Source organism: Hipposideros armiger, unplaced genomic scaffold (genome assembly GCF_001890085.2).
Source record: "Hipposideros armiger isolate ML-2016 unplaced genomic scaffold, ASM189008v1 scaffold_876, whole genome shotgun sequence".
Classification (NCBI taxonomy): Eukaryota; Metazoa; Chordata; class Mammalia; order Chiroptera; family Hipposideridae; genus Hipposideros; species Hipposideros armiger.
The window spans coordinates 79,562-97,812 of NW_017732226.1; the positions used below are offsets into that span (position 1 = coordinate 79,562).

Below are 18,251 nucleotides of genomic sequence, written 5' to 3' on the forward strand. Positions count from 1 at the left end.
GAGTCAAAATAACATGTTCAGCCATGTTCAGTGTAAACTATTCAAAGGCAGAGGGACATGGCATGTATTTTAGAATAATTGAAAATATATATTGTTTAGAATTCATCATTTTTTTTGAAGGAATACACTTTAAGCATGCAGACACATCACTTTGAGAAATAGCATTCCCCAGACTACCTGGGTTGTTTAGATAATGAGCTATTTAAATAATTTTGGGCCACAAAATCAAGATATATATTCAAATAATTAATGTTATGATTTATTTCCTACATGCTTCATTCAAGGTTATACTGATGCATCAATCAAAGCATTGTGAATAATAAGATCTCCTGACATCTAATTTCCATTCCTATTTGAAAGTACTCTCAGAATCTTCACATATTTCAAATAAAGCTACCTATTTCAGGAAAAGAACGAGCTAAATTATTATTAAGACAGTGTTTTAAATATTTATGATTCATCTGAACATAATGATTAATGGGACCTAATCCAATAAAAATTATAGCCATGTGAAAATAAATATATATGTAAACAAAAATCCATTACTCGGTAAGTTCTTCTATCCTTTTTTCCACTAGAGTGGGGGGCACATTAGAAACAATGACTTGCATATCCAGCTGATTGACCACAGAGACCTGAAAGAAGAAGAAACATCAAATGTTTGGCTTTTATTCATTAAAATTTCTATAACTGAAAATAATATTTTTATTTCTTCCCTACTATGCATAGACATTTTTAAATTTAGGAATAAATGTTATTTTTAGTTATACAATCTCCACTGGATGTTGGGGCATGTTGAAAATTATAGACTGTTGTGTACTAAGAAGTTACAGAACCTTAAGTGACTTTGACTGTTGCAGATTTTCTGTTTATTTGTTTGTTTTCTTGGTTATTTACTAGAGCTTGAAAGAAGGTGTTTTTGTTTGTTTTTTAATTGGGTTATTTAAAAACACTCAGAAAAGGGCTGGCTGAGTGGCTCAGTTGGGTAAGAACTCGCTCAAGAGTTTGAGCTCTGAAAAACAGCAGTTCAATGCCCAGCCCAAGCTGAGCTGCTGCTGAGCTGTCAACAGGTGGCAGGATGGCTCAGCTAAAAAAACCCAAAAAAACAAACAAAAAAAACACTCAGAAAAATGGAAAACAAAGACTTTAGGCTTTATAAATTTTAAGAAATCACTTATTCATTGTAACTAAGAATCTGGGATATGACTAGAATAATTTATTCCATAAATTCATCATATATAGTCTTTATGTCTGCTTTGTCCAACTTTGTGTAGGTAAAGATTATATATATATATATATATATATATATATATATATATATATATATATACACACACACATATGGGGCTAAAATGAATTTTAACAGCTGTGTATGAATTTCCTATTCATTTAATATTTATGGAGTTCTTTCTGTTCTTACTTAGAAAAACGAAAAAAAAATGAAGCATTTATTCCCTTCTTATAATGTATTCTTTTACTTTTCCCCCTCAATACGCTACAGGCTTTGACTCATTTAACTCTATCAACTACTATATCAGGTAGTTATGACTATTATTCCAGTTTTAAATCAGAAAACTGAAAGAAGAAAAAAGAAAAGCAGAGATATTTAATAACTTTGACCAGATTACTGTAGGCTGTTTGATTCCAGAGCATGTGCTGTTTACTATGACCCAATACAGATATAAAAGATATAAAGTCAAATCATATATTGTCCTGCATGTATATTACACACTATTAAAATTGTGTAAATGCATATGCACCAGGACCATGAATTGAATATTCTGGGTTAGCTATATTTAGTAGCATAAATCTGAAAATAATTTATTGTAGTCGATGATTTCACATTTATAAGTATTTTTGATATAGGCTCCACGTTGTCTTCATATAGGTGCTCATAGATGTCCTATCAGGAGTCACAAATTCAATATTTTCATGGACCAAACAGGTAACCAAAATTAATGAAGTAGCCAAAAGTATGAAACGATAGGAATAAGTGGAAGTAAGCCTGTGACTCATCAGAAGAGGTCAACTACTAGCGCTTCTCCAGTGAATATTACCATGTGTTAAAACAGGTCCAGATTTGCTGGATCTTTCAGTTTTTCAAGAGAAGAAATTCAAAATATGATGTGAAATATTTACAGCTAATTAGAAATCTTTCACATCATTGTGTAAGCCCCATAATTCATGCTTTGCAGGCTATATGAAGCCAGGCATCTGTTTCATTACCACCTATGAGCAAATAGTTAACAATGCCTGCCTGTTACAGCCCTGTATCACTAACTCATTATAGATGTCTGGGACCAAAGGTTTAAATTTTCCTCAAACATAGATAAATCTAGATTTTGTCTTCACAAGGATAACTTCGTTAGACAAAGGATTATCACAGTTTTTGTGTAACTTTGTCTTTTCTTACCCAGCCCTGAGTAAAAAAAAAAAAAAATAGAGATAGAAGTTACACAGAAGCAATTTTTGTTTTATTTGCTTGTTGATGTATTTATGTTTTTAGCAGTGTAAATAAGTAGCACAAATTTCTAGAAATATATATATGATAATTGTAAAACTGTTTTCTGTCTCTCTTCTTCCCTTCCTTCTTTCTGTCTCACCCACCTTCCCTCTCTTTTTTTCTTCTCTTTTTTTCCCTTTCTTTCAATACTGGATTAAGGAACATAAAAAATAAAATTAGATAAAATAAAAATAAAAATTTTGGTGAAAAGTAAACAGCCTGGAACAAATAGTAACCATGAAATGTTATCTCAAAAAGAGTAGATTCTTCAACCTCCTTTGTAGTTTGATGGAACCATATGATGGAGTTCTGATCAATGTAAAGTTAGTGCAAAGGAAGAAATAAACATTCTTAAATATGTTCCTATGTGAACGTCCCTTTTCTTACCCAATCTCTATCTCAAAGATGTCAAAGAGAAGGGCAAAAACACAAGTTGGGAAGAAATTAAGTTTCTGAATCTCCATTTGCAGAAAAGCTGTCAAGAACATCACCTAACCTTTTAAACTCCCATTGTTGTGTCATATGAAAGAAAAATGAAATGTGTTGTCTAAACCACTAACATTTTGAAATTTATTGTTACACAGTCTATTATGACAAACATGCATTTGTCATGGTGTTTGTCATGGATCTATTACACATGGCTGTTAGATTCTTACGAATTGTAAAACAACAGAAAAGTAGAACATTAGTTATATGTAGGTTCAGGGAGTAGTAGAATTTCCTCTTGTATAAATATGTTCTGAGTTTTGGAAGCTCAGTTATAAGTAAACTTTTGGAATGCAATCAATTCATGTGCTAGGGACTCTTTTAGAAGCAAAATTTGGCCAAGCAGATATAAGTAACCCTATCATTTGCCTCTTATGGAAAGTCAGTAATTTCTCAGAAAGATAAATTACTTACTCAATGCAAAATTTTAATTTGTTAATGAGCTTAGTGGCTAAATTCTGACTGAATCAACAACAACACCAAAAAAGATTTAAGATCCTCTTGAAAATATATGTATTGAGCTCACAATTTATCAAAAATATTTTCTGATCTTAATAACTTTTGAAAACATACTTTTGTATTACAATATAAAAGTAATATATTTCTAATCTGATAAAATAACAAGAGTCATACTGCATTTAACTCCAAAAGTAGCTGTTTCAGACTTAACTGCTAGTAGTTTTAAAACTTAAAATTTAATTTTTAAAGTGTTACTATTGGGTTGTTGGAAAAGTCATGACATATTTTTTCTATGTTTTTCATTGCAAAAATGTGTCATGACTTTTCCGAAAACCCAATATATGATTTATGTAGAATGCACACAATTTTTAATAGGCAAATGGAGAATAAGCTATTACAGTTCAATTTTTTATTTTTCAAACAAATCCTATATCCCTGAATCTTTGGTCTCTTCTATCATCTATAGCGAAGATATTTAAATCTTTGAGAATTAATCTGAGAATTAATGTCTGAGCTCTAAGAAACAATAATAGGACAAGGTCAGGAGAAGAAAATGAATCAGCAAAGGGAGGGGACTCAGGACAAAGGACAGTGAAGTAAGAGGTAGACAAGAGAGAATAGTGGCCTGAAAACCTAGTAAAGGTAACAATCAGTCAAGTAATGCTGATAGTTCAAATAAGACGAAGGCTGAAATTACCAGTGTACTCAGTAACGAATAGCGATTGATGATGTTGATATAAGCAGTTTTAAATGAGTGTTAAGAGTGAAATTATAATTAGGGAGGTTTTAAGAGTGATTAGATGCTGAGAAATGAGAGTCAATTCTAACAATGAGTATTTCTGGAAAGAGAAACAAGTTGAGTGGTAGTTGGAAGTAGATGTAGGCTGAGAGGATTTCTTAAAAAAAATATTTTTGAAGATATAAAGACCAAAAAAATGGTTATGGAAATAATCAAATAAAGGAAGGAGATCATTATTGACAATGTATTTAAGAAATGGGAGAGATGCTCAAACAATATCTTAGAACTGGTGAGCAGGAATGGATCTGTTGCACGGGGGAAGTTAATGGCTCCAGGTAAATGCATCGAGAATCCATCAAAAAGAACAGGAAATAAGGCAAAGAGTGTTGATGTAAATCCTGTCAGGTAGGTGGATTTAGTGATGGGAGTTGTGGAAGTACCTTTCTAAATGCTTTAATTTTATCTTTCAGTGAAATGTGATGTCAATTAATTAGACAATACTGAGCGTGAGAAGATATTGAAGATTGCAAGAGATGACTTCTTCTAGAATGGACCAGGAAATATGGTGTGGTCACTGGAAAATATAAGAGTTCACTTGGAAGATTTTATCATTAATTTAAAGTAAGACTAATTATACACTTTTGTATGTTTTTGCAGACATATTCAGCATGGGAGAAAGGAGAAAGTTGTAATTAACTAGGATTATGGTTTTGCCAAGTGAGTATGATGTATGTAGAGAAGGCAAGGAAGTTGAATTTTTATGTGATTGAGCACTTACACTAATTGATAATGTGCTACAAAGCTGGTAAGCAGGACAGAGAAAACAGGAAGAGAGGAAAGGAAAAATATAGCAGGCTAAATGGATCGAAGGTCCTGTTTAGGACAAATGTGCTGGTGTTGGCTGATCACATTCAGTATTACAGTCAAAGAATGGGGTTGTTTAAATGAAGGTTATAGAGTTGTAGTAATTGGTAAGGGCAAAAATAACTGGTTGTTAAGTGGCTGTAATAGGGTGGAGGTTAAAGCCATCGGAGGAAAGGCATTCAAGGAAATTGTGAGTTGAGGAAAATGAAACATGAACATGCCAAAAATTAGGACAGGAAAATTCCAGAGATAGTAACAGTAACTTGTGAGCTAAACTCATTGAGATATGTTGGGGATTGACTGAAGGTTTGGGAGATCACAGCAATAACATGAGGCAGTGAGGGAGTGACAAAGTCCAATGATGAGAATCAAGGCTGGATTCTTAGGAAGGAGGGAAGATATAGCAAGAGCAATGTGGTGTGCTGAGAATCCTACTTTGCTAGTAGGTGGTATGAAAACTGGCTAACAAATACAGAAAAGAACACAAAAGCCATTACTTGAGAAGGCGGCAGCAGTAGTGTCCTCAGGGGAGGGCCACATTTACATTATGTAAGAAGCTTTTATCTAAATTAAAAATCTTATCTTTACTCACTCCTACTAAAAATTTTTCAATGGTTTCCTGTTGCTTTTAGAAAAGGAGTTCCGATCTTTTAAATATGGCCTACAGCCCTTAGACCGACTGACTACTTCTGTCTTCAGGCCTGCCTCTTACCCGCTTTCCCTCTCTCACTCTTCCAGACTGAATAAATATCTATTAGTTATTTAGACCTACCATCATTTTTCTTCCTTTTTGGTTTTGGCACATTGTTGTTCCCTCTGTATAAAGATTTTATTTCTCTCCATGTCTCCCTTTTCTTGATTTAAAGGATTTCAGGTCTTATAAATATTACTTTGCTGAGAAGGCTTCCTTGTACATATATATTATGATTTAAAAATATATAACATTATGATTTCTTTGAATTGAATTTTTCTAAATATAGTTTGGACAATTTTAAAGGTATATTTTACAATTTCCACACAATAGTTTGTAGAGTACAAATAAGCCCATAAACTTCACATTGCTTATGTCCATATTACATATATACTTTATATAGTTATATTTCATTTATGTTATTTATTTTTAACTATGCTTAGTAAGCTTATTATTTAGCCTTAAAGCACCGTAGTGTGCATATCTTAAATAACAGGAAGAGAAATAACAGTATTTTACATAAAATGTACAGGTATTAATTTGATCAAAAATCTATGTCAAATATAATATCTTCTATGTCAAGCTTCTTGGCTTTTAATAGCCTTTGTCTATTTTATGCAGCTTTACTGTTATAAATAAGAATGTTCTTGCCTTCATATCTACAACAAACACGGTGACTGGTCTTTACAATTATCTAAAAAGGAAGCTATTTGATCACTGATGTCTGCATATATATGAAGGTTAAACTTGTCCAGAGAAGTAAACAAGGAAAACTGTGAAAAATGAAGATTTAATATGATATAAAGAGTAAAAGAAAAATTAGACTTGATTCTGTCTTTGACAGATATTTTCAATAATAATTATCTTCTAAGTTTTACTCAGTTTCATCAGAAAAAAATCCAAATGTTGATAGAGATTCCATAGGATAGATGCATTGGTGTTGAATATTTTAAATAAATGTAAATATCAAACCACCCTTGCAAATAATCTACCACTGAGCTTGTGTGCAGCCTAAGAAAAAGTCAGAATGGAAAAGTGATATTATTGACTGACGCCAATATGACAGTCAAGGATCATCAAAGTCATCAATAGGGATTTTGATAAAACAAGGCAAAAACAGCCACTATAACATAAACTTATTTTAAATCAACTCCTTTTGTTTTCTTAATTACAAAAGGCCTAAAAGTAATTTAAACAGTAATAAAAAAAACCGCTTAATTTCTACAGCACAACTCTATAGAGCATTTTATAATTTTAAGTAGCTCCTTCCAATTCTATATTAAAAATGAGGTCTGCAGACCAAATACAAATCTAATGCTTATGACATTACCGTGATAATCACATATAAAAATATATGATGTTATTTCCCAAATGTCAAAAAAATAAACAACCATAAAGCTACATTTTTTTTAATCCTAAACTATAGCTATCAACACCTGAATGAAAATTAATCACATTTATGTTTTAGAAAACCTATTTCAAATAAGGTTAAGTGCTCTGAGTTGAAAACACTGACCCCTGACCCCTGACTAGTATTTCACGTACCCCCTTATCTGAAGTTTTATCTACTTACAAGTACATTTGCTTTGCCGCTTAGTCCTTTCCCATAGTCGTCAGTTGCGATGACTTGAAACTTGAAATAGGACCTCCTCATGTTATGGAAGAGCATAGCAGTTTTGATAAGCCCTGTATAGGTTTCCACAACAAATCCTTCTTTTTCCTCTTTAATTGGTGGTATTATGAGCCTGTATGCCATGGCACTATAATTGCCAGTATCTTTATCAGTAGCCTAGAAGGGAAGAAACACAAGTTATAAATGATTAGGAAAAAAATCTTTATTAAAAGGCTTATTACCTATGTTCATAAGACTGATGTTCCTAGTGTAATAGTAATACATGAAAGCCCTCCTAAAAGTCTATGCTTCTCATTATTAGATTTACAGACTTTGTGTCCACAGGTTTGAATGGTTGTCATTAGAATAATAACTACTGAAGTGTGAATTAAAGGACATAGACACATCTATGAGTCAAGCGTTTTGATTGGCATATCAGATGGGTTCAGCTCTGGGCTGTGATCCAAATTCATTTAAGGATGGGATTCATTGTTTACCTAATCATTGTCTTATGTATACACATAGCATGTGATTGTATTTTTGTTTATCTAACCTATTTCCTAAAGGAGGAAAAATAAAATAAGGCATGAAAATACCTCAAAGGACAATAAGACAAATCAAATTTCAGAGCTTTTAACCAGCAATCCCAGAGATGCATACAGAGATTCTAATTAATGTTATATCATAATTAGAGAGGGTTAGAATATTAATCCAACTTCCTTTTTCATTATCCTGTATTCTGATTAACCAGATTTTTTCCTGGGGTAGGTACTTATGACTTACATGCTATGATTTCTTAACATTTAGAATTTTAAAAAGGTGAATAGTTGCTTAGTATATGTTGTGAGTGTGTGTGTGACAGGGGGAGTGTGTGTTTTTAATAAAGCTGTGAGCATAACCTATTAGGCTGACTTTATGGATTCTACTTCAGGGAAATTTTTCAGAATGACAATTTGGGAATTCTTTCATAGTGAAATATTTGGAAGTAGAGTGATTGATAGAAGAATCTTAGTGAGTTTACACAGGCTATATACATCTTACTCATTATAGTAGATATGTGATTTTTATGTTTTATTGTTGCTTTCATTGGTTATTCTTAGTTTAACCAATAAATTTATTATTAAATATAATATATTAAGCATTTGAGATTTGCCATTACAATGCTAATAATTCTACAAAATAATCTTATTTAATAAAAAAAACTCTCAGAGGAATGTATTTTATATATATACATCTATATATATACATCTATATATATACATCTATATATAGATGTATATATACATATGCTGTCCAACAGAACTCTCTGCAATGATGGAAATGCTGTAAATATGTTCTGATTACTGAATACTTGAAAGGAGGCTAATGTGACTAAGAAATTGACATTTTAGGGCCAGTCGAGTTATGCGTTGGTTAAGAGTTGTCTAGGGACACCAGCTCTGAGCAGCAGGGCCCCAGTTCGGATCACACATGAGGGCCAGTGATGTTGTGCCCTCTACAGCTAAGATGGTGAACAACAGTTCGACCTGGAGCTGGGCTGCCGTGAGTCACCAGCGATGGCATAGGCTGCAGTGGGGCTGCCATGAGCTACCATGAGTGGCCAGCAGCTGCCATAAGTGGCCGTCCAGAGGCTGGTGACCAGTCTGCCTCACCTGGGAGGAGCGCAGTGATGGAGTCAACATGGACCAGTGGGGTGACATCCTCCACAACTAAACTGAAGAACAAAAGGGCAGCAACTTGTCTGTTCCCCTTCCTCGATTTCCCCAACACTGTTCCCCTGCCCCAAATCCCCAATAAAATCTTTTAAAAAAAAAGACATTTTAATTTGGTTTAGTTTTAATTAAATTCAAATAGCCAAAGTCTACATAGTAAGTGGTAAAGTTGGGATATAATAATGATGATAATTGTAAATAATATAAATGTGTATTAACCTGCAGCATGAGCCTGACTTTCCAGCTTCAAATTTCATATATGTGCTTAACATTGTTAGAAAAGGTAACTTAAAAATCCCAGATACTTCACATCAGGGTAAAGTATTCTTGACTTTTCTAAGAGGTTAAAATTCTCAGTTTTAGAACAGGAGTAGCTCCGACTACTAGCTTATCTTTTTAGACGATCTGTATGGTTTACATAATGGCAGAACTTAGTATTGGCATTAAAGGAATGGTCATTAGATTTCAACATAAGGTCAGATTGTTACTTAAAGGGGAGAAAAAGAACAAAGGAAAAATAGTTATCAAAGTTTTTCTTCTTAAGCTTTGAACCCTAGAATTTTTATTCATTTAACAAAGCATAGCATAAGAAATAAAAAGCACATTCTCAACTAAAGTTAAAATCAGAGTTTTAATCAAGTAATTAAAGACATTTCTTTTACATACTATGAGCCAATTTGGGACTAATGCCAACTCAAAGATTTGGTTCAGCATTATCCTTTTTATGATTAACACAGGCATTTCTCTTGAAATAATCTTTTTACTGTTAATGCAAATTTATTCAGGTATAATATTCAACAACAAAAAAAGTTTAAATCTTAAGTGTACAGTTCAATAAAATTTTGCAAAATATACACATCCATGAGGCCAACACCTTCATCAAGAAATACAACATGACCAGCATCCCAGAATGTCCTTCATGTCCTTCCAGTCAGACCCAACTCCCCAGGAAAATCACAATCCTGATTTCTAACAGTATGGATTAGTTATTCCTCTTTTTAAGCTTTGTATGGATGAGATCATAATATATGTTCTGTTTTCTGTCTGACATTTTTCAATTTTGTGTTGTGAGATTCTAAACCTTTATATTTTAAAATAAACCCTGTAATACAACATGATCATTTAGAAAAGAAAAGGTGGTTACAATAAAGTCATTATGACTGCTTGGTACATTAAGCTTCTTTGCACAGTTCTTGCTGATTTACTTATAATTTCAATGAACAAGTAATTTCACTTTAGAGTATTGCTAATTTATTAATATGATAACCGTGAAATAGCCATATTTTAGTTTAACAGATTAAGGTGCTCTTTTAACATACCCTCCCTGAAACAAATATCATTTAATGCAAAAGTTTGAGTATAGAATTAATAGTTATAACTCAGGAACATCTATTTTCTTTTGTGATTTTTCATAACATATTTGGAGTAAATTTTCAAAAATAATTTCAGGGTTTAAAAATTCATGTTTACATTTATATTCAAAAATATAAAACTCTACTGTCAGTATGTTCTTAGTAACGACTCTATTTAAATTTCTATTTCTTTGAATGGGCTTGGTCTTCTTTGAAATTTGAAAGCTCTCATTTCTGAAAACACTCATTGAGGATGGTTGCCATGGTCATTAGCATTCTTGCAAATCTCCCTGCTCTCTCTCAAGTATATATAGTGGAATGCTACTAGTAAGTCAAACAGTGATTGATAAAAATTCCAGTAGGTACTATATTTAGCAATTTAAAGGGTTTTCAAGTTTAATGTTGAGTCTGTTCAATTTTCAACAACCAATGGATTTAAGACTGAAACCTATGTATAAGATGTGACTGATAGATGTTGAGTATATATGTTACAATCATACACAGTTAACAATCAAATGTTCTTATTATGAAATCAATTAAAAGATATGATGTATTTAAATACATATCAGGTAACAAAAAATTACAACAAAATTAAGGACACAATTTTAAATATGGTTCAAGATGTGAAAAAAGAGAGTTGCAGCACAGAGTGTATTGTATCAATATGTTCCTACTTTTAATAACTTTAATTTAACATTTTTTTTTATATTGTGTCTTGGAGATGTGGACTCAAAAGTCAGATGTCAACAAAATTAATCACTCAGAGTTTTAGGTTTCTTTAGAAAATGAGAAGAATATTGATCAAAGGTACTATTTAATATATTATATAGCCAAGTACAATATGATGACATAATTATCTAACTTTTATCATATCAAATAATTATCATATCAAATAATTAACGTTTTTAATGCATGACATTTACCAATTAATATGCAAATTTAAGCACAAAAATCAATGAACACTCTTAGTACTTCAGACATATTATGATAAGATTGTAACTCTCTTAATATAATGCATTAATCAATTTTTTCCTTATTCAGCTCAAGATGCATATACTTTGATCTCTCTCTCTCTCTCTATATATATGTATACATATATATATACGCATATATACTTTTCTTCCCTTTCTTTCCCAGTTTTTCTTATTGTTTCCTCATCAATCAATCATGCACAACCTCCTCCTCAACTGAAATCCATGCATTTATATGTAGCACACATTTTACCCTTCCTTGTTGCTGACTATAATGAGGCTGGAGGTATCTAGCTGTCGGTCTACCTCTTCATTCTGTATGGGTTTTAATGTTTACATAGATGACACACCCAATAAACCATTTCAAATTCTTAGTCATGAAACATTTTATCAATCTTTAACTGCCTTACTGCATCAATTCAATGCCATAAGTACATTCTAGTTTTTTGGTGTATGGAGACACCTGCTCCTAAGGAAACACTCCATTTCTGGAGGCATGAGCTTTAATGTATAAATTTCTGACCACAACCTCCCATGACTTTCTTATTCAGTTAAGACTTCTTCTTTGATAACAGTGAATTTTTAGTTCCACAAAAACCATCTTTGCCTTCATTACTTCAGGGCTTACGTTCCTTGCCTCTCCATCATAGATTTCACAGTCACATTGTTCTCATTTTTTTTGTACTTCCACACCTGGAACTTCCTCCTCTTAAATCAATGTAACCACCAACCTACTCCTGGATGACTGAAGAATAATGAAAGAAATGAAATAATCAGGTGACTAAAGTTCTAATGGTGCTAAAAGCCCATGACCTCTGAGTGCAAACATGCTTTTATAGGAAATTTTCTACTCTATGTTCTTTGTCTCACTCCAAAAGTTCACCCTTTTCTTCTAATCACATATTTTTTTCAGTCTCCTTCAGTGGTGAGGAAGCTGTGGTTCACATAAATATTGAGGCTATCAGTGTGAAATCTCTCATCTTCTCAAACTATAACTATAAAACTATCTATATCTGCACTTACTGTCTTTCTTCAAGTCTCAGAGGAACAAAATGACTCTTCTCTCTAGAGAAGGTACTTATTTATGCCTTCATCGGAATCTTTCCCAACTCTTCTGCATTTAATGCTTCATCATTTCTATCTCCCTGTACTTTCAACCTTTTCCTCTATGGACTATAAGATACCTATCTCTCTCTCATTAAAATGAAATGAAACTTTTCTTTTACTCTATACTCACTTATACTATCTCAACACAATTTCCATATCTATTTTTACAGTTAACTTCCTCAGAAAATTTTTCTACAATCACTGCCTCCAGTTTCTTACTTCACAATCATCCCTCAACTGCAGCTGGAATTCTGCCGCTATCATGCCATCGCATCTGTTAGAGTCAATGACTAAGGTTGGCTCCATCTCAGATCAACTCTCAGTGCACTGCTCTTTAAATCAGAAAGTCCATTTGCATTATTTTATGATGTTATCGCTGATGCTGTAGCTAACGTATTGAACTCTTACAGTTTTCTAGGTGCCACATAAATATGTATGTACCGCATGACATACATTTATTGAGCAAATTTTATTATTTTATAGGTGAAGAAATGGAGGCACAGAGAGATGAGTAGTTTGCTCATAATCATACAGATAGTTGACAGCACAATTGGGTAGGTCTCACTCTAAAACCACTACATTGAATATGTCAGACTAAGTACCAGGACTAAAATCCCAGTGAAAACAACATTAAATACTAGATAAAATGTCTTAAGAATTATTCCTAGATATATGAAGGAAAGAGAAAGAAAATAAGAAGTAACCCTTAGGAGAAGGCAAAAAATACAAAAATCCTAGCAGTGATGGTGGCTTTTACTTGGAAGTTTTTTTGTTTGTTTGCTTGTTTTTTACCTTAAAATTAATTTATGAGGTCTTGAGTGGCTCAGAGAATAAGAGGCAAGACACAAGGTTTACTCATGAAAGTGAGTCTAATAAGACTTCTCTCCCCAGAATACTAAATTCTCACTATGAGGGTGAGGAAGATATTTCTCTCTCCTTTCCAGCCACCACTGCAACAACCACCTCAAAGCTGCAAAGAAAATTCTCTGTCTTAACCTTTAATATTGAGTGTAGCAGCAGAGAAAAAATTTCCTTGATAATCCATAACCAAATCCAATCCATCATTAGAGTTTGTAGCCTTTATTCACACATCACCAATTTGTTCAACTCAAGAAGAAACTATAATATTCTGAATTTGCAAATCCAATGGTCCTGAACTCTATCGAAATGAATAGAAAAAACAAAATTGAAAATTTGAGAAATGTGATCTTTGATAATAGCCTAAATCCCTCACAGAACCATGCACTTTTTCAAAAAAGCTGCCTCCAACCTATGACTCGAATAATTCTAGTAATTAAATTCCAAGAAAGATGAAAAGTCACAATAAGATAATTCGCAAAATGAACAAAAGAAAAACTATCATGAAAAAGGGTCTCTTGAGATAAAAACCAAAGTATATCCACAAATGCCTTAGTTATTTGAATTAACAAAGAGTATAATGTAAGTGTGTTCAATACATTGGGATGTCGGAAAAGTCATGATGCATTTTCGCAACGAAAAACAGAAAAAATACATCATGACTTTTCTGACAACCCAATATTTCAATAAATAACAGAGTTCTTAAAAATATGAGTGAAGAATGAGAATAGTTGAATACAAATAAAAAGTATGTTCTAGGAATGAAAAAAAAGTATGTACTTGATATTAAAAATTCAGAGATGAAGTTGTTAGCAAATTAAGCAGAGCTGATGAGAGAAAGTCATTTGCATGATAGTGCAAAAGAAATGACCCAGGATGCTTCACAGAGGGACAAAGATAAAAAAAAAATCTAAAAGAAATTTTAAGATAGAATTTAATGTGAGAATGGTTCGGCAAACATCTAATTAGAGTTTCAAAAAAAAGAAGAGAGAGTATGGAACAAAATTTTCCATGACAGATTCAAGCCTGATAACTACAAACAGAGTAAATACAAACCCACACCATGTAAAAACTGCAGAACACCCCTTACCCCTAGACCAAAAGTGGAGTCTTAGAAGTAGTAGACTGACCGTTGACTTCTTAACAGCGACATTAAATGGCAGATGCTAGACAAATAATATTTTCAAAGTGAAGTGAGAGAATATAACTGTGCATTTAGAATTCTAGAACTAATGAAAATGTCTTTCAGAAACAGGAGTGAAATGAACACTTTTCCAGACCATCACTGAAAGAGTTTGACATAAAAAGATACCCATAGAAAGTTCTAAATTGTATACTTCAAGTGAAAGGAATGTGATTCCAGGTGGAAGGTCTAAGATTTAGGAAGAAGTAGAAAAGCAAAGAAAGCATTAAATGTGTGAATAACTCTATATTAGCATGGACTCTACAACACAACAATTTTTATCATTGTGCATGGTTTAAAAAAAAGATAAAGTAAAATATTCAACCACAATAATATATAAATTGGAAAGGGAGTGACTGGAGTTAAATGTTGCAAGGCTCTAAATAATGATCAGGACATTGGTATTTTTAGGTATATGCTATGTTAAAATTTCTAAGGTAACCCTTATTTAACAAAATAAAATTTATAACATCTCAATTATATACTAGGGACACATGGTGTTAGAAAAATCCATCCAAGAGAACATTTTGAAAGAGAAAAAAAGGACAAAGGAATACCAGAATGAAATGATAGGGGGTAAAATCTATTATATCTGTAATTACAACGAATGTAATTCAGTCTTGAAAACAAACAAGGTTAATACAGAAGAATACACTCCACTGTATAAAATATCATCCCTAAAAGTAGGAAAGTGATTAAAAAGTAAGTCAACATTTGTTTATATTTTAATTTATAACTAATGTATTCCAAGGTATTTTACTTTACTGTTTTTTTTGTTTGTTTGTTTTTTGGGGGGGAGTAGGGGAGGACCTCATATATTTTTTTAAATTAACAATATTAGAAGTTAGGCCTGATAAATTCTGTGTGGCTCTGAAGAATGAATTTGAAAGGAAACTATTTGCCTAAAATGTCATTAGTTAACGTATGCATGAATAAAGCAAAACAGCCATGTAGTATTTTTAAAAATAAATTATTATGAATATTACCTGCATTTTGTTCCCCAAATGAGAGAAATTTCAAAGAGATATTCTATGCAAGGGAAAGATTAATAAAAAAAGATAAATCCATTCTATCACTTTTTAGATACTAGTAATAAAGGGGCATCTAACAAGCTTGGTTAAATTATGCCTAAAAATTAAAACTGATGTATAACACAACTCTAAATGATCAAATTTACTAAAGAATAAATGTCATTTACTTATTCCATCAGCTTCTTTATAATCAAAACCTTATTCTGGGCTCCTGACAGTCATTATTATCTGGAAGAGCTGACTGTGGAAGACTTGATTCATTGACTTCTGGGAGTTTCTCTCAGCAAAATCCGGAAAGTTATGACTAGGGTTGTTTTAAAAGAACAAAATTCAGTAATGAATATTATAATTATACTTGCCGTAGTTATATATTTTTAATAAAAGCTAAGGCACAGGAAATCACTTGCACTTTTCTAAGACCTCATCTGGAAATTTTAATGCACACAGGTGCCCCACATTAAGAGAAAATCACCAAATAATTGCCTCTATCATCCAGGGGAGAAGGTGAGCCCATTAATTTTCTAACAGTCTAAATAACTGTTCCCCTCTGTTGCATAAATGAATACTATGGATGCAGAAATATTAGTGAAGCAATTAATGATGTCCTAAGAACTTCCAAAGCCCATTAAAGTCCAATAAGCTAACTGCAACTTTAGCTTCTCACTTAAACCCCATTTAGACTCACTTTTCCTTAATATATAGTGAAAGTATTTTAGAATGTTGGGGTAAAAATTGTCAAATCTAATATTTTCACCAACTAATGTTAGTAGGCCAGGCTGTCCTTGAAAAAGGCAAAAAGAACTTAAACTACTTTAAGTTGGCTCTTGTGTTTTTAGGAACCACAAAAACACGTTCATGTTAAAGCCCTTAAAAACAATACATCCAATATATGATAAAAATAAATAAGAAAAAAATGTTGGGTAGATTCATCTATATGTAAGGTTATTCAAAACTTTTGCAAAATCAAAAACAAAAAAGAGAAAAAAACAATTTAAATAATAAAGTTTAGTGTGATTTTTTTCATAAGAATATCAAAAAAGGTATCACATTGCAATATTAATAATTCCTCATTTCAACATGTCCTTTAGTATTTGTATAGTTAAGTAAAAGTCCAATATAATTCAGAAATATTCTAGTCAGTGAAATATAACTTTATTTAAAAACAACAATTTAATAATGGTATGTAGAGACATGAAACACAGTTTGAATTGCAAAGACCTTTACAGGAGTTTTATTATTATTTTATTACAGTTAGAATTTGCCAGAATTAAAATTAATTAGAATTAAGTTTACTCTTAATTTAAAGAGCAGTGCCAGATATCATGGGGTAATATTTATTTGAAGATTAAGGAAAGAAACTGAGTGAAGAAAAGCAAAATATTTATTGTATTATTTTTAAAAATTTATACACTGAAATATTCTGTATTACAGAAAGCACGGGCGTTCCAAATAAGAAAGACTTGCATTATACAATAATTGACATTTGTCTAAAGTGTATTTTCCTTTCCTTGTAAAATATTTTGGAAAATAAGAATTATTAGCTCAAAAAATAATTACTCTTTTCCTCTATAATGACTAGTCATATATTGGTCAATGATGCTTTGAAATGAACTTTGAAATTATTTGTTCTAACTTTTCATTCATATGGAAAAGATATAAATTGTGCTCTATTCAATAGATATAGTAACAAAAGAAACACATGTACAATTTGAGACCTCTATTTGAAAAGAAAGCTAGTTTTCAATGCTGATTTTTAATAAAAAAAATGTTATAGGTGTTTACTAGAAGCTTACTTATTATTAAAATGTTTAAGAAATTTATATATTGCAATAGTTCCATAGTTTTAAATCCTAAATCCTTTAGCATTCAAAGCAAATTAAATGACATACTAATTATTTTTAATTCCCCTGGTCTTAGTTACATTACATTCAGTCACTCGAGGCCGAATTTAATTTTTCTTCTCCACTCCCACCCTCTCATCCCTCTTCTGGCTACTATAGTTGGTCCCCGTTTTGTATTCCCTTTGCCTGGTAAGGGCACCACCACCTACGAACTGAACTGAGTTAACAATCTCAGTATTCTCTTCAACTGTTTTATCTCGCTCCTTGTTCCCTGCTTCCAGTCCATCAGCAAGCCTTCTGTATCCTACTGCTACAGGATTTCTCAGCTCAGCTGACACAGTCCAACTTCAGGCTCTCATGTCTCATTCTTTTACTCCAGCAAAGGCTGTAAAATGATAGCTCCCTTTTGCCAGAAGACGGACGTTCAGACAAGTCCATTATTCTCAGTGCGGTCCCAGTTTACCATTTCAACTTCTTGCACTATATTTATTTTATTTCTATTTCCGTAAACACACTAGCTAGCGTTTTTGTTTGTTTGTTTGTTTGTTTTCTCCTGAACAATCTTTCTTTCATGATTCCCATCCTTTGCACATATTGGATTTTTCTACCTTAAAATGTCTGTGCGCCAAATGATGTTTATTCCTGAATTATACACATTACACTTACACACACACACACACACACACACACACACTCACACACACATGAGAGGCAGACAGACAGAGAGAGAGAGAGAGAAAGAGAGAAAGAGAGAGAGAGAGAGAGAGAATATATATATATATATATATATATATATATAAAATACTGAATAAAGCAATCAAATCTCAGTTTAAATGACTACT

General features: G+C 32.2%; 1 protein-coding gene across 1 annotated transcript in view; it reads right to left on the reverse strand.

Moving 5' to 3' along the window:
- PCDH15 (protocadherin related 15) overlaps positions 1-18,251 on the reverse strand; it is a gene marked incomplete at its 5' end in the record, with an annotated part of 518,446 nt that overhangs the window by 35,271 nt on the left and 464,924 nt on the right. Inside the window, 2 exon segments of the mRNA XM_019629964.1 lie at positions 547-635; positions 7,316-7,531. Of these exon segments, the coding sequence (XP_019485509.1) occupies positions 547-635; positions 7,316-7,531 (305 nt within the window).